The sequence below is a fragment of the Chiloscyllium plagiosum genome, chromosome 17 (genome assembly GCF_004010195.1).
Source record: "Chiloscyllium plagiosum isolate BGI_BamShark_2017 chromosome 17, ASM401019v2, whole genome shotgun sequence".
Lineage (NCBI taxonomy): Eukaryota > Metazoa > Chordata > Chondrichthyes > Orectolobiformes > Hemiscylliidae > Chiloscyllium > Chiloscyllium plagiosum.
The window spans coordinates 1621664-1644375 of NC_057726.1; the positions used below are offsets into that span (position 1 = coordinate 1621664).

At 42.4% G+C, this 22712-nt stretch overlaps 1 protein-coding gene across 1 annotated transcript in view; it reads left to right on the forward strand.

Moving 5' to 3' along the window:
- Positions 1-22712, forward strand: part of zc3h18 (zinc finger CCCH-type containing 18) — a 222396-nt gene that overhangs the window by 8409 nt on the left and 191275 nt on the right. Inside the window, exon 2 of the mRNA XM_043707500.1 lies at positions 18238-18968. Within this exon, the coding sequence (XP_043563435.1) occupies positions 18255-18968 (714 nt within the window). The 5' untranslated portion in view covers positions 18238-18254. The remainder of the gene's footprint in view (positions 1-18237; positions 18969-22712) is intronic.

Sequence of the window (22712 nt, forward strand, 5' to 3'; positions counted from 1 at the left end):
CCGCCTACTTGCGGAACGTTTCAGGGAACACCTCTGGGACACCCGGACCAACCAACCCAACCACCCTGTGGCTCAACACTTTAACTCCTCCTTCCACTCCACCAAGGACATGCCGGTCCTTGGACTCCTCCATCGCCAGACCATAGCAACACAACGCCTGGAGGAAGAGAGCCTCACCTTCCGCCTAGGAACCCTCCAACCACAAGGGATGAACTCAGATTTCTCCAGTTTCCTCATTTCCCCACCCCCCATCTTGTCTCAGTCCCAACTCTCGAACTCAGCATGACCTTCCTAACCTGCAATCTTCTTCCTGACCTCTCCGTCCCCACCCCCACTCCGGCCTATCACCCTCACCTTAACCTCCTTCCACCTATTGCATTTCCAACGCCCCGCCCCCAAGTCCCTCCTCCCTACCTTTTATCTTAGCCTGCTTGGCGCACCTTCCTCATTCCTGAAGAAGGGCTCATGCTCAACGTCGATTCTCCTGCTCCTTGGATGCTGCCTGACCTGCGCTTTTCCAGCAACACATTTTCAGCTCTGTTCTCCAGCACCTGCAGTCCTCACTTTCTCCTAGAAGATAGAGAAGTTACTAACCTGAATGATGAGCAGTATTGGTAATGAAACAGAGTTGTGATTATTAGCTGAACATTGTTCAACAGATTATTATTAAGTAAAGCAATCCGGGAGGTGTGGATCAAAAGTAAATTTGACTTAGAGTCCTAGAGATGTACAGCACAGAAACAGACCCTTTGGTCCAACTGGTCCGTGTCGACCGGATATCCCAACCCAATCTAGTCCCACCTGCCAGTACCCGGCCCATATCCCTCCAAACCCTTCCCATTCATATGCCCATCCAGATGCCTTTTAAATGTTGCAGTTGCACCAGCCTCCACCACTTCCTCTGGCAGCTCATTCCATATACGTACCACCCTGTGCGTGAAAAAGTTGCCCCTTGGGTCTCTTTTATATCTTTCCCCTCTCTAAATCAATGCCCTCTCGTTCTGGACTTCCCCACCCTAAGCAAAAGATTTTGTTTGTTTGTTTATTTATCCTATCCATGCCCCTCATGATTTTATAAATCTCTATATGGTCACCCCTCAGCCTCCGATGCTCCAGGGAAAACAGCCCCACCCTATTCACCTTTTTCCTATTGCTCAAATCCTCCAACTTGGCAACATCTTTGGAAATCTTTTCTGAACCCTTTCAAGTTTCACAACATCTTTCCAATAGGAAGACGACCAGAATTGCATGCAATACTCCAAGTGTGGCCTAACCAATGTCCTATACAGCCGCAACAAGACCTCCCAACTCCTGTACTCAATATTCTGACCAATAAAGCATACCAAATGCCGCCTTCACTATCTCCTTGCAACTCCACTTTTAAGGAGCACTTAGCCTTTCAGAATTTAAGCTGACCTTTTAAGTAATTGTATTTGCTGTCTCTTAATGCTCTTCAGTCACTACTGTTACAGTTCCAACTGATGTTATTACTGGATAAGTCAGATCTTAGACTGAAATTTGGCTTGATAGATCAGACTTTGTTGTTTTTAGTTTTAGTGAAGTGGCCTTTCACTGAAACACAAACAGCAAGTCTATAGATTTGAATTTAATAATAAAACTGAAGCTTATTACATATAAGAAAGGAAGATAAAATAGAATAGAGCAAAAATTTACATATAATACAAGTTTTAAAAACTTGAAACACACTCCATTTGCAATCCCACTAAACCCGACAGCATCCCATTGCAATACTCAAACACCAGAGAGAATGCTGTTCACTACCTCACATCGGTTTGCCTTAGCTATGGTTTTAATCCTGGTCATGAGAATCTTCCAGCATCTTCCTTGATTCTTCATATAACTAAGTGTAGACTTGCACAGCTTCACATAAAATTGATCTCATTATTCTCAGGTAACTAATTCTTACAATTTTAAATTCTTTTTCTCCTTTCTCAGAAGCAACTGCTTTACACATCCAGCTTTAGCTAAAAAATATTGCAGAATTTCAAACTGTAATTAAAAGTAAAACCTTTTTTCTCCAAGCTATGATGTTTCTCCTAGTTAAAGGAAAAATAAATGAATTCTTGACCTTCCAAATTTGAGCCTAATATACACTATGTTTTGTTCTCTCTCCAAATTCTCCCAAGGTAAACAAAAAAACCCCATTATGCTCCAGGAAATCTCTCACACTGTTTTAAAATAAATCATCACAGCTACAGAAACACTTGCCAGTTAATCACTAAATCGCTTCAGATTCACACAAAACCATACGCAGCTTGTTCACATTCAAAAATCCAAACTTAAAATAAATGATATTAGTGTGTGTATATATGAATCACAAGCTTACATCATGCTAATCTAATTTTAGATTTGAATATCTTCTATTGAAGAGATTAAGCTGACTTGCTAGTTACCAGGCTTTGTTGTAACTTTCCTTTTTCTCATCCTTTATTGAAATGTGTCTTGTTACTGATTGGCACAGATTGCCTTCTTACCAACATGACCTGTTGTAGCAAATTCTAAATATCGTTAAACTAGTAAATTATCTCATAGCCATTGTGTCATATGTGGTCCAGAGGAAATCACGGTTGCTTCTGAGCCCAAAGCTTTTGACTGAATTAAGCAAACGGTCTTGGCTAACACTGTAGTGCACTACTAAGTGAGTGCTGCATTGTTGACAGTGCTATTTTATGGATGAGATGTTAAACCCAGGTCCCATCTGTTTATTGTGTTAAATCTAAAGGTCCTATGACAACAATCCTTGTTCTGACTATTTTATCTCTCAACCAACACTGATAAAACAATTTAATTATCTGATATTTGTATGTTTTCAGAATTCTAAGGGGAATGGATTGTGTACATTTTGATAATTTATTTCATCAAGTTAGAGGGCTCAACTTGTGCTTACATAGCACACATTGGGCCTTTCAGTCCATTCAGATACTTGTACTTCACTCAGATCTCTTCTTACCATACTTCATATAATATCACCCTATTACTTCCTGCCTTGTATATTTATCGAGCTTCCTATTGAATGCAGTGGAGCTGTTTGCATCAATTGCTTGTGATAGCATTTTCAACATACTTGTTATTCTTGATAAAGAAATGTCTCTGTTAGGTTATCAACTATTATTTTATGGGCACTATACTTGCTATATCCTTTCAAACTGCCTAATTATCATGAAGATATCTTTATTCAGTCTTTTCATTAGGTCAAAAAACTCTGTGCACCCATGATTTGTTGATGGATTCTCTGATGCCCCGTATCATCATATATAGAGTCCTACAGCATGGAGACAGGCCCTTTGGACCAAACTGGTCCATGCTAATCAAAGCGTCCATCCACGTTAACCACATTTCCTTGCACTTGGCCCATACCCTTCTAAACCTTTCCTATCCATGTACAGTAGCGTCTCGACATACGAACGACCCCGTTCACAAACAAATCAGTTTATGAACAGGATTGTAAGTAAAATTTTGCTTCAAAGTACGGACGAAATTCAAGGTACGAACGCAAAAAGCCTGTGGTTTCATTGTCATTGTTCTGCTTTTCTATGCATGCTTTGAACGCAAAAGCTCTTGGGCCCCGTGTGATCTCATTCAGTTCATCTTTGGCGCACACGCATTGTGAACATCCAACGTCCAAGCATTCTTACGCTTTATTTTTGTTTTTTGCATTAAATTAGCCTCATTATGGCTCCCAAGAAAGTGAAAAGTGGTAGTGATAGTGGTGTTAAGAAGCCTAAACGTAATACTGTAGAAACGAAGGAGGAAATAATAGCTAAACACGAGAATGGTGCTCGCGTATCTAATCTCGCTATGCAGTACGACATGGCGAAATCAACTATCTGTACTATCCTAAAGAACAAAGAGGCACTAAAGGCAGCTGACGTGGCTAAAGGAGTGACTATTTTAATGAAGCAAAGGCCTAAATTGTTAGATGAGGTTGAAAAATTATTATTAGTTTGGATAAATCAAAAAGAGTTTGCTGGAGATAGTGTTAACGAGACTATAATCTGCGAGAAGGCTCTACACATACACCGTGATTTGTTGGCGACACCGCCGAGTACAAGTACTGCTAGTGTTGAAGAATTTAAACGAACTGGAATCCATAGTGTGATAAGGAATGGAGAAGCAGCTAGTTCGGACAAAAAGGCAGCAGAGGAATTCAATAAGTTTGTCGAAGATGTCTCACATCAAGTTTTTAACTGTGATGAAACTTGACTTTTCTGGAAAAAATTGCCCAAAAGGACCTACATAACCCAAGAGGAGAAGGCACTACCGGGCCACAAACCAATAAAGGACAGGTTAACGCTTTTATTGTGCTCGAATGCAAGTGAGGATTGCAAGATTAAGCATCTATTAGTCTACCACTCTGAAAATCCTCGCATTTTTAAACACAATAATGTGTTGAAGGCTAAACTCCCGGTAATGTGGAGGGCGGATAGCAAGGCTTGGGTCACGCGAATGATTTTTATGGAATGGTTAATGGAAGTTTTCACACCAGCTGTCAAAGAATATCTTGAAACAAATAATTTGCCAATGCTCCTGCCCATCCTCCAAATTTGGAAGAAGATTTGGACATTGAATACGACTTTATAAAAGTAAAGTTCCTTCCTCCCAACACCACTCCCCTCATCCAACCCAGAATGTCATTGCAAATTTCAAAAAATTATGTGTGAAGGCTCTGTTCGCCAGGTGTTTCCAGGTCACCAACGACACAGATTTGACCCTTGGTCAGTACTGGAAGGACCACTTCAATATCCTCCACTGCATAAGCCATATTGATAAGGCATGGAATGAGGTCTCTTTCTGTATGTTGCAGTCGGCCTGGAGGAAACTTTGGCCAGATTGTGGACCTGAGAGAGACTTCAAGGGTTTTGAGGAGGCGACATCAGTAAATGTAGTGAACGAGATTGTGACCCTGGACCAAAATATGGGCTTGGAGGTCGATGAGGATGATGTGGCAGAGCTGGTGGAGGACCACAGACAACTCAGCACAGAAGATCTTGTTGAATTACAACAGGAGCAGGTGAAGGTCATGCAGCAGGAGCATTCTGGGGAGGAGGAAGAAGAGAGGGAAGGTATATCAAGTGTTCAAATCAAAGACATTTGTAGCAAATGGAGTGAAGAGCAGGCTTTTGTTGAGAGGCATCACCCTAACAAAACTGTGACCAACAGAGCAGTGAACATTTTAAATGACAATGTGATGTCCCATTTTCGGAACAGTCTGCAACAAAGAAAAAAACAAGTTTCTCTGGATCGTTTTCTTGTGGCATCATCAACCTCCAAGAGACAAAAAGAGAAAAGACTCCGGAAATATCCGAACAATGAGAAAATTGATTCAGTTTGTGAACCGGGTCCCGGAACAGATTAAGTTCGTATGTCGAGGCGCTACTGTATTTGTCCAAATGCCTTTTAAATGTTGTTAATGTACCCACCTCAACCACTTCCACTGGCAGCTCATTCCACATGTGTACCACCTTCTGCGTAAAAAAGAAAAGTTGCCCATCAGTTTCCTGTTTATTCTTTCCCCTTTTACCTTAGGCTGATGCTCTCTAGTCCTCAATTCCCTGACAGTGTAAAAAAGACTAACTGCATTCTCCCGATGCATCCTCTTATGATCTTATGCACTTCTATAAGATCACCCCCTCAGTTTCCTATGCTGTAAAGAAAAAATGCGCAAAGTGTGGTGGTGGAAAAGCACAGCAGATCAGGCAGCATCTGAGGAGCAAGATAGTCGATGTTCCGGGGGCATAAACCCCAAAATATTAACTCTCCTGCTCCTTGGATGCTGTCTGATGTGCTGTGCTTTTCCAGCACCACACGTTTTTACTCTGATCTCCTGCATCTGCAGTCCTCACTTTCTTTTAAAGAAAAAAGTCCTAGATTGTCCAACCTCTCCCTACAGCTCAGTCACTTGAGTCCTGGCAACATCTTTGTAAATTTCTAATGCACTCCTAGTTTAATAACACCCATACATAACATGCAGTCATTCCTGGACAAAGACATATTTTGCAAAACCTTTTGTCTTGTACTCATCAAGATGATTCGCAAGAATACCAATTCTAGGGGAAACTGATGTTTACGTAGCATGAAATGAATGCTGATTGGTTGGCAAGTAAACTCTGGTCAGTGCATTGCCCTGAGAAATTAACCAGTAAATGGTTGTCACTTATTTTGTTAAGTTGAAACTGATGTACTGTTTATATATGTTTTTTGTATCTACAAAGAACAGGAAGGTGTATTATTTATATATGGCATCCAGTACACAAGTGTACACCACGCTGCAAGTCCAACTTGATTGTGAGCGTAATTCCTCATGCATTCACTTGTGGAATCGCATATAATGTTGAACATTTATTGTGGGTTTTGCAAGTGTGCGCTGGTGCCAACAGTCAGTACCGTGCTCACTGCAAACAGTCACATGGGTACACTGTTTGATAGCAACCACCAGGTCTTTGTGACGTACACGTACATGTCTGGCATCATACCCACCCTGAAATTCATATATCACGTTACTTATACATATGATAGGCAGAATGTCTTTTAGCAGCATGCTGCTGATGGCAAGCACCACTCGTGCTGCTACTGCATAGTAGCAGTGTGACATAGTAGGCTTCACCTTTTGCTCAAACGATTGACATGTGTACTCTGAGGTACACTGGGCAGTTTTCAGGATCAAGAATGACTGCCTGAGTGCCTTTCATGTGTATAGGGTTCTTAAGGGGCTTAATATGGAAATTACTGAGAGGTGTTACCCCTCATAGGACAGTCTAAGAGCAGAGGATAAGTCTTGGAATGAGAGGGTGCCATTTAAGACTAAGATGAGGAGGAATTTTCTTCTCTGAGGGTTGAGAATGTTTGGATCTTCTTGCCACAGAGAGCTGTGGTGCAGAATCCTTGTGTATATTTAATGCTGCAATAGATTTTTGATCAGTAGGGCAATTATGAGTAAGCGTATCTGAGAAATTTCAGATCATTCATGATCCTATTGAATAGCAGAGCAGGCTCAAGATGCCAAATGTCATACGCCTGTTCCTATTTCTTATGGTCTTGAGCGATATGCAATGAGAAATTATCTGATTAAAATTGCCATTATGTCACAGGTTAGCTTTGATACACTATTTCAGCATCAGGTTTTCAGGATGATCAAATGGCATGAACCCTGTTTTAAGTCAAAATTACCATAGTGTTACCAGACTCTCGGGTTGCCCTCTTAGAGACACGACTGTAATTGTAACTAGGTAAAAACAAGGACTGCAGATGCTGGAAACCAGAGTCTAGATTAGAGTAGTGCTGGAAAAGCACAGCAGGTCAGACAGCATCCGAGGAGCAGGAAAATCAACATTTCGGGCAAAAGCCCTTCACCAGGAATAGAGGCAGGGTGCCTGCAGAGTGGAGAGATAAATGAGGGGGGTATGGGAGTGAGGAGAAAGTAGCATAGAGTACAATAGGTGAATGGGGATGAAGGTGATAGGTCAGAAAGGAGGGTGGAGTGGATAGGTGTAAAGGAAGATAGGCAGGTAGGACAGGTCATGGGGACAGTGCTGAGCTGGAAGGTTGGAGCTGGGGTGAGTTGAGGGAAGGGGACATGAGGAAACTGGTGAAATCAACATTGATGCCATGGAGTTGAAGTGTTCCGAGGCGGAAGATGAGGCGTTCTTCCTCCAGGCGTCAGGTGGTGAGGGAGTGGCGATGGAGGAGGCCCAGGACCTGTATGTCCTCGGCAAAGTGGGAGGGGGAGTTGAAATGTTAGGCCACAGGGCGGTGGGGTTGATTAGTGCGGGTGTCCTGGAGATGTTCCCTAAAGCGCTCTGCTAGGAGGCATCCAGTCTCCCCAATGTTGAGGAGACCGCATCAGGAGCAAAGGATACAATAAATGATATTGGTGGATGTGCAGGTAAAACTTTGAATGTGGAAAGCTCCTTAGGGGTCTTGGATGGAGGTGAGGGAGGAGGTGTGGGTGCAGGTTTTGCAATTCCTGCGGTGGCAGGGGAGGGTGCCAGGATGGGAGGGTGGGTTGTTGGGGGGCGTAGGCCTGACTGGGTAGTCACAGAGGGAATGGTCTTTGCGGAAAGCAGAAATGGGTGGGGAGGGAAATATATCCCTGGTGGTGGGGTCCGTTTGAAGGTGGCGGAAATGTCGTCGGATGATGTGGTTTATGCGAAGGTTGGTAGAGTGGAAGGTGAGCACCAGGGGGGGTTCTGTCTTTGTTACGGCTGGAGGGGTGGGGTTTGGGAGCGGAGGTGCGGGATGTGGACGAGATGCATTGGAGGGCATCTTTAATCACGTCTCTAAAGAAGGAGGCCATCTGGTGTTGTCTGTGGTGGAACTGGTCCTCATGGGAGCTGGTACGGTGGAGGCAGAGGAATTGGGAATATGGGATTGCATTTTTGCAGGAGGTAGGATGGAAAGAGGTGTAATCCAGGTATCTGTGGGAGTCGGGTTTGTAAAAAATGTCAGTGTCAAGTCGGTCGTTATTAATGGAGATGGAGAGGTCCAACAAGGGGTGGGAGGTGTCAGAGATGGTCCAGGTGAATAAGGTCAGGGTGGAATGTGTTGGTAAAGTTGATGAATTGCTCAACCTCCTCGAGGGAGCACGAGGTGGTGCCAATGCAGTCATCAAAGTAGCAGAGGAAGAGGTAGGGAGTGGTGCTGGTGCAACTACGGAAGGTGGACTGTTCTATGTAGCCAACAAAGAGACAGGCATAGCTGGGGCCCATTCGGGTACCCATGGCTACCCCTTTGGTCTGGAGGAAGTGGGAGAATTCGAAGGAGAAATTGTTACGGGTGAGGACCAGTTCAGCGGGTGAGGACCAGAGGACCAACGAATGAGAGTGGTGGTGGAAGGGTACTGGTGGGGATGTCAGGAGAGGAAGAAACAGAGGGCTTCCATCCCCACCCTCATTCACCTATTGTACTCTACGCTATTTTCTCCCCACCCCCATCCCCCTTTCATTTATCTCTCCACTCTGCAGGCACCCTGCCTCTATTCCTGATGAAGGGCTTTTGCCCGAAACATCGATTTTCCTGCTCCTCGGATGCTGCCTGACCTCCTGTGCTTTTCCAGCACCACGCTAATCTAGACTCTGGTAATTGTAACTCTCAGGTTAAACAATGTCTCAGATGGAAGAAGTTGAGATGGAGAGTTGTTCTTGGTAACTTCAGCCAGTACAGAAATTCAAACCACTCTGATGGCATCACTAAGCATTGTAAACCAATCATTCAACCAGCTGAGCTAACCAGTCTCCAACCTATTGACAAGGTTGCAGATAAGGTCAATGTTATAATGTGTAGCTGTAGATATCCCAAGTGTACACTGAAGAGTGAAGTTAGGTTTGTTATAGACCTTGATCAATTTCACGTTTGAAATCAAATGAACTCCCTTTCCTTGACGCCCGAGTCAGAAGCCGTAATTTCTGTTGTTCTGTCTACAGTGGCTGAAGGTGCTGTAAGTATGGGGAGAGAATGGGAGCATGACATTGAGGTAGAGGATCAACATACATCAAGTTGAATGGTGGAGCAGGGTCGATTATTAGATGTGATTCTGTAATTGGACAATATTTTAAATAATCCCGATTTATGTGAGAAATTGCATTGATAGTTAATTTAGGATTTGTCAATTGTCAGTCAGACTTGAACTGTGTGCACCTGTGTTTACTGGTACCTACATATATTAATGCACATGGCCCTGTATTTGAAGAAAGAAAGAACATACATATGCAAAATAGGGGATAACCATTTGCTGGTTCATTTCTAAAGGCAATGCCATGACTAATGGACTAGTCAAGTAATGGATAGCTTGCTTGACTTCAGATCGGAAGATTGTTGGTTTGAATACTACCCAATAAGGCTTGAGTGAGCCGAATTGCTAATGACAAGATTAGGGAACCATGGATGATAGGTGAAATTGTGAGACTAGCTAAGAGGAAAATGGAAGCATACATAAGTTCGAGGTGACTGAAAACAGGCAAAGCTTTGGAAGAATATCGAGAAAGTAGACCAGTCCAACATGTGAAATTAAGAGAGCTAAAAGGAGTAATGAAAGCAAACAGGATTAAGGAAAATCCCAAAGCCTTTTATTCATATATAAGGAGCAAGAGGGTAACCAGAGAAAGGGTTAGCCCACTCAGGGACAAAGGAGGAAAGTTATGCTTGGATCAGAGAAAATGGGTGAGATTCTTAATGCGTACTTTGTATCGGTATTCACCGAGGTGAGGGACATGACGGCGTTGAAGTCAGGAATAGATGTTTGATTACTCTAGGTCAAATTGGCATAAGGAGGGAGGAAGTTTTGGGTATTTTAAAAGGCATTAAGGTGGACAAGTCCCCAGATCCGGATGTGATCTATCGCAGGTTACTGAGGGAAGTGAGAGAGGAAATAGCTGAGCCTTTAACAGATAGCTTTGCAGCACCTTTGAACACAAGTGAGGCCCAGAGGACTGGAGAATTGCTAATGTTGTCCCCTTGTTTAAGAAGGGCAGCAGGGATAATTCAGGTAATTATAGACTGGTCATTCTGACGTCAGTGGTAGGGAAGCTGCTGGAGAAGATATTGAGGGATAGGATCTATTCTCATTTGAAAGAAAATGGGCTCATCGGTGATGGGCACAATGGGTTTGTGCAGGGAAGGTCAGGCTTACCAACTTAATAGAATTTTTTGAGGAAGTGACAAAGTTAATTGATGAGGAAAGGGCTGTAGATGTCATATACATGGACTTCAGTAAGGTGTTTGATAATGTTCCTCATGGTAAGCTGATAGAGAAAAAGACATCATATGGGGTCCAGGGTGTACTAGCTAGATGGGTAGAGAACAGACTGGACAACAGGAGACAGAGAGTAGTTGTGGAAGGGAGTTTCTTAAAATGGAGAACTGTGACACGGTACCATGCTGGGACTATTGTTTGTGATACACAATAATGATCTAGAGGAAGATATAGGTGGTCTGATTAGCAAGTTTGCAGATGACACAAAAATTGATGGAGTAGCAGACAGTGAGGTGGACTGTCAAAGAAAGCAGCAGAATATAGATAGATTGGACAGTTGGGTGGAGAAATGGCAATCTGTGCAAATGTGAGGTGATGTATTTTGGAAGATCCACTTCAAAAGCAAACTATACGGTCAATGGACAAGCCCTGAGAGCAATTGATGTACAGAGAGATCTGGGTGTTCAGGTCCATTGTTCCCTGAAGATGGCACCGCAGGTCAAGAGAGTGGTCAAGAAGACATACGGCATGCTTTCCTTCTTCGGATGGGATAGTGAGTACAAGAGTTGGTAGGTCATACTACAGTTGTATAAGACTTTGGTTTGGACACATTTGTAATACTGTATACAATTCTGGTTGCCACATTACCAAAAGGTTGTGGATGCTTTTGAGAGGGTGCAGAGGAGGTTCACCAGGATGTTGCCTGGTATGGAGGGTGCTAGCTATGAAGAGAGGTTGAGTAGATTAGGATTATTTTCATTAGAAAGATGGAGGTTGACGGGGGACTTGATTGAGGTCTACAAAATCATGAGAGGTATAGACAGTGTGGATAGCAAGAAGCTTTTTCCCAGAGTGGGGGACTCAATTACTAGGGGTCACAAGTTGAAGGTGAGAGGGGAAAAGATTTAAGGGAGATATGCATGGAAGGTTTTTCATGCAGTGGGTGGTGGGTGCCTGGAATGCGTTCCCAGCGGCATGGTGGCACAGTGGTTAGCACTGCTGCCTCACAGCGCCAGAGACCCGGGTTCAATTCCCGCCTCAGGCGACTGACTGTGTGGAGTTTGCACATTCTCCCCGTGTCTGCGTGGGTTTCCTCCGGGTGCTCCGGTTTCCTCCCACAGTCCAAAGATGTGCAGGTCAGGTGAATTGGCCATGCTAAATTGCCCGTAGTGTTAGGTAAGGGGTAAATGTATGGGTGGGTTGCGCTTCGGCGGGGCAGTGTGAACTTGTTGGGCCGAAGGGCCTGTTTCCACACTGTAAGTAATCTAATCATCGGAGGTGGTCGACATGACCACGAATGTCATTTAAGATGTACATAGCCAAAGTTTGTGAGAAGATTTGTAGCTCGGGTGCTCGTTGTTGTGGTTGTGTTTGCCGAGCTGGGAATTTGTGTTGCAGGCATTTTGTCCCCTGTATAGGTGACATCCTCAGTGCTTGGGAGCCTCCTGTGAAGTGCTTCTGTGATCTTTCCTCCGGCATTTGTAGTGGTTTGAATCTGCTGCTTCCGGTTGTTAGTTCCAGTTGTCCGTTGCAGTGGCCGGTATATTGGGTCCAGATCGATGTGCTTATTGATTGAATCTGTGGATGAGTGCCATGCCTCTAGGAATTCCCTGGCTGTTCTCTGCTTGGCTTGTCCTATAATAGTAGTGTTGTCCCAGTTGAATTCATGTTGCTTGTCATCTGCATGTGTGGCTACTAAGGATAGCTGGTTGTGTCGTTTCGTGGCTAGTGTTCATGGATGCGGATCATTAGCTGTCTTCCTGTTTGTCCTATATAGTGTTTTGTGCAGTCCTTGCGTGGGAGTTTGTACACTACATTGGTTTTGCTCATGCTGGGTATTGGGTCCTTCGTTCTGGTGAGTTGTTGTCTGAGAGTGGCTGTTGGTTTGTGTGCTATTATGAGTCCTACTGTTCGCAGTAGTCAGTTTGGAAATGTTTTTGATGTATGGTAGTGTGGCTAGTCCTTTGGGTTGTGGCATGTCCTCGTTCTGTTGCCTTTCCCTTAGGCATCTGTTGATGAAATTGTGCGGGTATCCGTTTTTGGCGAATACATTGTAGAGGTGTTCTTCTTCCTCTTTTTGCAGTTCTGGTGTACTGCAGTGTGTTGTGGCCCTTTTGAATAGTGTTTTGATGCAACTTCTTTTGTGTATGTTGGGGTGGTTGCTTTCGTAATTCAGGACTTGGTCTGTGTGAGTGGCTTTCCTGTATACCTTTTGTGGTGAATTCTCTGTTCGGTGTTCTCTGTACCATCGCATCTAAGAATGGGAGTTGGTTGTCCTTTTCTTCCTCTCTAGTGAATTGGATTCCTGTGAGTGTGGCGTTGATGAACTCCATCTGCCACTTCTCAGCACAGCTCTGCGTCCTGTTAATGTTTTGTTGTAGCCTGCAACAGCCCTCGACATTATCTACAATACCGCCGACCTTTGTGTAATTGTCAAAATTTCTAACCCACCTTTCCACTTCTTCATCCAAGTCATTAATAGAAACTACAAAGAGCAGAGGCCCAGGAACAGATCCCTGCGAGATACCACTGGTCACCAATCTCCAGGCGGAATACTTTCCAACCACTACCACTTCTTTAGGCCTGCTAATTTTGTCTCCAGACAGCCAAATCTCCCTGTATCCCATAACTCCTCACTTTCTGAATGTGGCTTTATTCTTCCAAAATGTACCCTCGCACTTAACTCTATTAATTTTCGTTGCCAATTATATTTCTATTTCCTATACTAGAAATGATCCTCAATACTCTTTTTATGGTCTTATTAACCTGTGACTACTGTATGCCAATCCCTCTGCTTATCTACTCCACCTAATACATAGGAACCTTGATTATGCTGTATTCAATTAACCAAATTTCGGATTATCTGAACAAGATTCCAAGATCCTGAAGCTTGGCTAACTGTTATCCGGCACACGCTTATTTGGCGTTCGATTAACCAAACGAAATACTTCCCTCCCGTGTGCTTCGGACAATCGAGGTTCCATTGTATGCTCTATTTTTCCAATGAGCATTCTTCCAAAATGTACCCCCTCACTTATCTGTATTCATTTTCTTTGCCAGTTATATTTCTATTCCCTACACTTACAGCACAGCATGTCCCATCTTTGCCATCTGAGTAACTGTTTTAACTGCATAACTAAAATGCTGTGGATTTCGGGAAGCTGAGGTGAAAGCAAGAATTATTGGAAATTAGATTAGATTTAGATTAGATTTAGATTACATTACATTACAGTGTGGAAACAGGCCCTTCGGCCCAACAAGTCCACACCGACCCGCCGAAGCGCAACCCACCCATACCCTCTACATTTACCCCTGCACCTAACACTATGGGCAATTTAGCATGGCCAATTCACCTGACCTGCACATCTTTGGACTGTGGGAGGAAACCGGAGAACCCGGAGGAAACCCACGCAGACACGGGGAGAACATGCAAACTCCACACAGTCAGTCGCCTGAGGCGGGAATTGAACCCAGGTCTCTGGTGCTGTGAGGCAGCAGTGCTAACCACTGTGCCACCGTGCCGCCCATCAAATGCTTAGCAGATCAGCCAGCATCCACAAAATACAAGTATACAGTTTATTTAACTCTGTTCCCTTCCTGGAAATTCTGCCTTCCCTCTGAGCATTTCCAAGACTTTTTGTTACCTTTAACCCCTTCTCTCTTCTGCTTTGTAGTTGCCTTGCTACTTGTCTCCTGATTCCATCCTTAGCTATGAGTTTATTATCTGATCCCTGTCAAAGTCCTTGAAACTCTAGATACACTACATCTGTTGCATTAGTCTTGTACACCTTTTGTTACTTAATTAAATGAAATTAGTTCATTCTTATTTTCCCTTTTTGAATCCATGTTGATTTGTCATTTTTAGATTAGAGATATTTTGAAAGGCATCTATTTTAAATTAATCTGCAAGATGTTATATGAGCAAAAATTGTTCGATCTATGAAACATTCCCTAGGGACACTATAGAAGCAGCAAGTTGACTGAAATATAAATTGGATAATTTATTTCAAGCAATAACACTTTAGAATTTCATTCTCGCAATGTGGACATTACTAGCAATGTGGGATTTATTGTTCATCTCTAGTTTTCTTTGCGGCTTCTTGTGTTGCTGCTGTCTTTGCACTGATGTTGTACCCACATTGCCATTAGTGAGTTACAGAACTCCATGATGTAGCATGTGGGTAATTTGAGGCATGACATATTAAACATGGCACATTTGAGACAAATAGGTTGAGTATTATGATATGATTCCCAAAGCAGTCCACCCTAGAATTTTCCTCGTAATTTCTCGATCTGGTGTAGATTGGTGGAGATTGATTTAAGCATCTGTTATTAATAAAGACTTGTATCAGGTTGTTAGAAGGCAAACAGACTGTGGACTTTTTAAGCAATTTAAAGTCCGACGTCCGCATCATTCTCCTTCATTGCTTTCCTTCTGTCATCTAACTTGGGATGACCCTGGCTCGATTCTACTTTTAATGTGACAATGTATAACAGTAGCATTTTTCCTCATCCCTGCATTGTCACCTTAAGACTTCTGGAAAGATTAATAGCTGTCTCGTTTTCCACATGTCCAAGCTGTTCCTTTGGGGTTGGAGTCCATTTAAATAAATGTAACATTAAGCTCCATTATGTCATTCTTTGATGACCTACATTTTCAAATTTGTTAAGCTTTGTGAACATAAAAGCCACTGTCTTTAGCTTCCAGCACTAATTTCATTACCTTTGCTGATTCAAACTTGTTTCTCTCCCCTGTTCCAATGGTTTCTTCTGGACATTCTTTTCCTTCCCAAGTTGAATTTCCATCTGCATGCCCTTACCTTGTCTTTTGTAATTGCTGTACCCCAGAAACATACTCCACTTGTCCAATTTAATTCCCCCGATCTGGACTCAGCACTGTCTCAACCATCCTCTGTCACATTGTTCCAATGGTGCAACCTTCTGGATCGACACTTGTAATGCTTTCCTTTTCCCTCAATGGAAAATTGCCTTACCGTGATTGATTGGTAGGGCCCTTGACAATGTCTCCATTCCTGTGTTACTCTAATCCTTGCCTCACAGAACTATGATAAGGTTTGCCTCAATCAACTATTAGCTTCCCAATTTGCCTGCCTCTGCTATTTCTGCCTCTGCTATTTCTAGCATGGCATACTCAAAACCCAAATTGCCCTCCCCTTTCGTTGTCCCAAAGGGATTCTCCAATAACCTGGACTGTTCTTTAAACACCAACCTCTCTTTCCGTAGCACTTTTCGTTATAATCAGAGATGATGCAACACCATCCTTTTTCTTCCTCCTTCCTCACTGCCCAGGCCTCAATATTTTTTCCACGTGAAACAACAATGTATGTACTCAATTTCATATGTCTGTATTCTCTGCTCAGTGTAGGTTTTCTCTACATTATGGAGACCAAATGCAGATTTAGTGAAAACATTGTGGAACACCTCTGGTAAGTTCACAAGAATTGACTCAAGCTTCTGGTTGCATGACATTTTAATTCTTTAACTTGCTCCCGCTCTGATCATTTTTGCCGTCAGCTCCTGTATTGTTCCAGGAAAGCTTGACATAAGCTTCAGCATCTCATCTTTTGATTAGGCACTTTACAGTTTTCCAAACTCAATGCTGACTTAAGCAATTTCATAAATTAACCTCTGCTCCAGTTTTTCCTTTCTCGTGGCTGATTTTGGTTTTGTTCTCTTATTTTTCCCTTTTACTTTCACATAACACTAATCTACCATTAAGCCTTTATCTAGATGCATTATTGATTTTTTTAACTTAGGAACATGGAAACTGAAGTAGGTCATGCAGTCTGTCAAGCCTGTCCAACCATTCCTATGATCATGTCTGATTGAGCACTTCAATGCCTTTTACCCATCCATTCTCACAACCATGTACACCACTGGTAGAAATTGATAGAAATCTATCAGTCTCTATCTTAAACATGTTCAGATACTGAGCTTTCATAGCTGAAGATTGAATTCCAAGTGTTCACAACCCTCAGTAACATTGTGAGCACTCTTGGGGCCCATATCTTAAAGATGGATTTGCTGGACTTGGGGATCCGGAGGTGGTTCTGGGAATGAAGGCTTGTCATATGAGGAATGGTTGAGGTCTCTGGCTCTGTACTCAATGGAATTTAGAGAAATAAGGCAAGATCTCACTGAAACGTATAGAATACTGAGAAGTTTGGATAGAGTGAACATGGTGATGTTTCCTCTAGTAGGAGAGACTGTGAACCAAGGGCACAGCCACAGAGTGAAGAGAAACCATGGGATGAGGAATTTCTTCATCTAGAGGGCAGTGAATCTATGGAACTCTGTGCCACAGAAGGTTGTGGCAGCCATGTCATTGAGTATCTTAAACACAGAAAGATTCTTGATTAGAAAGAGGATCAGAGGTCACAGGGAGAAGGCAGAAAAATGGGCTTGTAAAACATCAGGCATGATTGAATGATAGAGGAGACTAACCGGGCCGTGTAGCCTAATTCTTTGCTTTATCTCATCGTCTTGTGGTCTAGTGTAAGGATTTCTCCTCGTCTCCAAACTAAGTGGCATCCCCTTATTTTTAAATTGTGCCCCCTGGTTCAAGACTCTCCAACCTGGATGAACATCTTACTTGCATTTTGCTGTTTATCGCTTTAAGAATTTTGTAGTTTTCAATGAAATCGCCTGTTATTCTTAAAAACTTGAGAATACAGGCCCAGTTTGCTCAACTTCTCTTTGTAGGACTGCTGTGCCTGGGGAGTGGGGACAAAGCTGGGGAACCTTCATTGCACTCTCGCGACAGCAATAATATCTGTCCTTAGATAAAGAGATCAAAATTGTTTGCATGCAGTCCTCCACGTACAGTCTAACCAAGCTCCTATACAAATGAAGTAAGACATGTCTTTTTTACAACTCCCTTAAGCCTCAGTAGCAGAAATTTGGCTCTTTAGTGCAGAATTTCATGTGACCTAGGGGATTTTTTTATCACACCTACTCAGTTTCCCAGCAGCACTTCTGGAACCTGTCTCCCAACTCTTGCTCAAAGATTTCTTATAAAAGAGGAATTCATCAAGACATCTCCCTCCCTGTTTCCAATTCTGCTGACTCCCTTCTGTTCTTGAAATTAATTCATGTGCTTCTTGTTCTTTAAGCCAGTGTGGAACACTCACTTGGTTGTTAGCTAGCTAAGCTTAAAATGTCTCGTGGAGTTTGTTTCCTGGTTTGTTGTTTTAGAACTTTTTTTTCTGTGTCTTATATTTGGTTTTAGTCTTGGCAGTTCTCATCAGATGTTGCAGGCTTTTGATTCACATATTTGGAAAACGTCATTTAAAGATTGCTGCTGGGTTCCACTTTCCATTGAATCTGTTTTGACTTGGTAGAACATAGACCTTTAGCAGAATGTTAGTATTATCGACTTGACACTGAGGAACTTTGTGACTGAACTTGGTGTCATTGTGTGCTTACATACATAGTGTGCACAGTATAGTGGAGAAAATGCTGGAGCACCTGTAGGTGAAATATATTCACATACTTTTCTCTTGTAACAGAATAACATTGTTCTCCGATGGATGTCTCCGATAGTCCTGATCGTGACCCTCATTCACCTGAGGACCAACTCTCTGAAGATGACCTATTGCTTGAGGGTGGACATGAAAACGATGATGAAGAGGACATAGGCAAACGTTCAGACAATGATGGAGAATGCATTGATTCTGAAGATAACGACCATTGCAGTGATGCTGAGAATCGTAGTATTGGTGAACTTGACAATGAGGGGAGCCGGGACAATGGGGAAACCCATGAATCAGAGGTGGAAGAGGAGGAGGAAAAGTTGAGAGAAGAAGGAGATTACAGCGAAGAAAGTGGAAATGAGGAGCCATCGAAAGACTTGGATGCAGGATCTGATCATGATAATGTTGCAAGTCCAAAAAGAACTTGCAATACTGAACAAACTGATAAAGCTGTTTCTGAGAAACAGGATTCCCAAATTGATGAGGACACTGCAAATGATTCCAAGGATGAAGCATCCTCTGTCATCAGGGACCTGGATGAACATGAGCTGGACTACGATGAGGAGGTCCCAGAAGAACAGCCAGGGGCTGTGACAGAAGACAGTGAAAAACAAAGCACGGAAGAGAAAAGTAGTGACTCTCCAAAGGAAGGTGAAGTGGAGAAAAGTCAACTTGAAGAGAGAATGTCTGAAAGAGACAGAAAAGATTCATTTCGTGAGAGAAAAAAGGATGAGGATGACGGTGAGCTTGATGAAGGAGAAGTTGAGGTATGATCTTAAACAATTTTATCCCAAGAAATGTGGAATTCCAACAGTAATGATAGGTGTTCAAGCTTCTGAATTGAATGCTTGCAAAGTATGTTATTGCATTCCTGTGTTTTTAAGTATTGTGGTATGGGGGATATAGATGTGTTTATACATAAATCATAAAGTTAGCATACAAATACAGCAGGTGGGACCAGTGTGGAGTAAAGAACTGGAACTAGCAAAACCCATTCAAAAGAAAGACTTAATCTAAATTTGTTTAATATATGATCACTGCTCCATGACACTGTGACCCTTTTGCTATGAATTCTGTGTCTTATGATCTTATATTCCTCAACCACCTGATGAAGGAACAGCACTCCAAAAGCTAGTGCTTCCAAATAAACTTGTTGGACTATAACCTGGTGTTGTGTAATTTTTAACTTTGTACAGCCCAGTCCAACACCAACCCCTCCAAATTATCCCTACCATAAAGGTGAACATTCCATTTGCCTCGTGATCTATGGTTATAGTGGAGTGCAGGAAAGTGGCATTTAGGTTGCACTCAGATCGTCTGTAATCTTGCTGAATGGCAGTGCAGGCTTGAAGGATCAAATGGCCTATTTTTGCTGTTTATGTACAGATCTTGCTGTGGCTGGTATTCGGTATAGAGCTCCTATGTTCCAAAAGCAGAAAGTCATCAACAAGTGTCTCTGTATTTTTCACACTCATCTCCTTGCACCTTTTTACCCTCCCTCCTTCCATCCACCCAGACATTCCTTTCCTGCTGTATAAGGTGTGGCTAACTGAGCAGCACTTGTTCTTCAAAGTCAGAAGTTGTCTTTTCTGGGTCCACTCCAGTGCTGCCTGTGTACTACACTGTCAAGGGCCCTGTTTTGTGTGAGATATCCAGTTCAGGCCCTATCTGGCTTTTCAGGTGGATGCATTTTAAAGAAGATCAGGAATAGTTAATGAATTTGGTCTCTGATTAATATTAGTCTTTCCTTGGTTATTCTGTGCTTCTCTTTTGTGTATGAAATATCTCTGGGTTTTCTTGATTTTCCATCCTAATATATCTTGATATTGCCTTTTTCCTAATTTCCCTAACAATTTTATTCTACACCATCTCTACTTGTGTACATTTTCTGCAGTATCAAACTATTGTTTAGAGAGACACTATACATTCTGACCTTGCCAGCCATGTTCAGATCCCTGGAATGAATAAAAATACACACGTTTCCCCTTCACTTTTGCACCCACTTATGTGCTCATTAGCATTCAAGGTCTGGAATTGGAAATGTTATTCTTTTCTCTTAATTTGATAATTTTTCTTAGTTCTGAACAAAAATTTTCACATTATTTCCATTTCCTTGAATACCACCTAAATTCCATAATCTTTGTTCGTAATAGCAAAGTAAAAATTGCCCACATGGCCCTTTTGAACCTACTCTGCTAATTAATAAAATTGTGATCTGATCAGATTTGAAAGTCAACCACATTCTTCCATTTCCCTGATAATCTTTCATTCCCTTAATAATCAAGTACTAATTCTATATCTGCTTTAAAATATTTAATGATTCAACATCAACTACTTTTTGAGGACAAGAATTCAGAAGACACTCAATACTCTGAGAGAAAAAATGTTTCCTCGTCTCTGTTTTAAATGGGTGTGTTATGGGTAAGTCACCACAAGTTTCCTTTAATTCAGCTACTTCAGAAATCTTTCAGACCATCAAGCATTGAAAAAGTGATGTAAACCTTATTGCATGTAACAAACAAAATAGGACCCCTCAAGTAATCAAGTTAAGTCTCATAACTCAACTTTGCTATTACCTCATTTAGCTATGATCCCAACCAATGGTAACTGTCTCTGTCCAGGGTTTCATCCTCATGCAGTGTTGTTTTTGAAGTTCTGCTCCCAAGGAATCCTGAAGTTAAATTCCTTCAAGTTTGTGGTGTGACAGTATTAATGGTAGTTCGTTCGACCAAATTATTGACTACTCTTCTGAAACCATTCTAAACTACAGCTTGCCACCTTATCAGAAGTAGCTTTCCTGTTCCTTGTTACAATTGGCGTTGACTATGTTTGAAGATACAGCTTTCCTGTGATTAACTTCTCAAATTCTCCTGCTGGGCAATCAGTTGTCCTTTTGGCATAAAGTACCAGTTATCAAGCTGCTGTTAAAACAGTTTTGCTCATGTAACTTTGACCTCTTCTTCTGTCAGACTTGGCTAATTACTTTCAATTCATGTTTGAGTGTGTCCTTGTCTCTTAAAAGTTTATTCCAGCCAGAGTTATTGCTGTGCCTTTCAACCTATGAACAGTTGCAGTATCACAAGTGCTTCCTTATTTTAAACTATGACTACTACATTATCCCAAATTCTCCATCAGTCAAGTCCCTTGGCAGTCTTGGATGGTTCAATTAAGTCACCTCTGACTCTTCTAAATTCTAGAAGGTGTAGGTCTAGTTAGTCCAACCTTTCCTCATAAGCAATCTGCTCATTCCAGGTCCAGTAAATCTTCTCCAAACTGATTCTAGTTAACATCCTAATGTAAATACGTGACCAGTACTATACAGACTACTCCAGATGCTGTTTCACCAATGCTCTGTTTAGCTGAAGCATAACCTCCCAAATCTTGAATTCAATTCCCTTCGCAATAAGCCATGGAATTCATTGCGCTTTCCTGATTACTTTCTGTATCTGTGTACTAACCTTCTAAGACACAAGCACTTGGGCACCCAGATCTCTCTGCATCTCAGAGCTCTGCAACCTCCCACCATTTATATAATATGCTACATTTTTATTATTTAGCTAAAATTGACAATTTCCGTAAGACCAGAAGACACAGAGCAGAAATATGGCCATTCAATCATGCCTGATAGGTTTCTCAACCCCATTCTCCTGCTTTCTCCCCATAACTTTTGATCCTCAAGAACCTATCTATCTCAGTCTTAAATATACTCAATGACCCGGTCTCCACAGCCTTCTGTGGCAGTGAATTCCATCGATTCACCACTGTCTGGCTGAAGTAGTTTCTCCTTAGCTCCATTCCAAAAGGTCTTCCCTTTACTCTAAGCTTTGCCCTTGGGCCCTCGTCTCTCCTACCAATGCAAGCATCTTCTCAATATCTACTCTGTCCAGGTCATTCAGTATTCAGTGCATTTCAGTATGTAAGTTTGCGCGCTGAGCAGGTAGGTTTGTTCTTGGACGTTTCATCACCATGCTAGGTAACATACCATCAGTGAACCTTTGGTGAAGCATTGGTGTTTTGTCCCACCTGCTATTTATCTGTCTCTGATTGTTTTGGTAGGTGATATCATTTCCGGTTCTGCTTCTGAGAGGTTGATAAATGGGGTCCAAATCTATATGATTGTTAATGGACTTCCAGTTTAAATGCCAGGCCCTTAGGAGTTCGCTGCCTCATGCTCCCATGAGGAGGTTGAACAGTTCATCCACTTTACCAACACCTTCCACCCCAACCTCAAATTTACCTGGACCGTCTCAGACTCCTCCCTCCCCTTCCTAGACCTCTCCGTTTCTATCTCGGGCGATCGAATCAACACGGACATTTACTGTAAACCAACCAACTCCCACAGCTACCTAGATTACACCTCCTCCCACCCTGCCCCCTGTAAAAACGCCATCCCATATTCCCAATTCCTTCGTCTCCGCCGCATCTGCTCCCAGGAGGACCAGTTCCAATACCGTACAACCCAGATGGCTTCCTTCTTCAAAGACCGCAATATCCCCCCAGACGTGATCGAC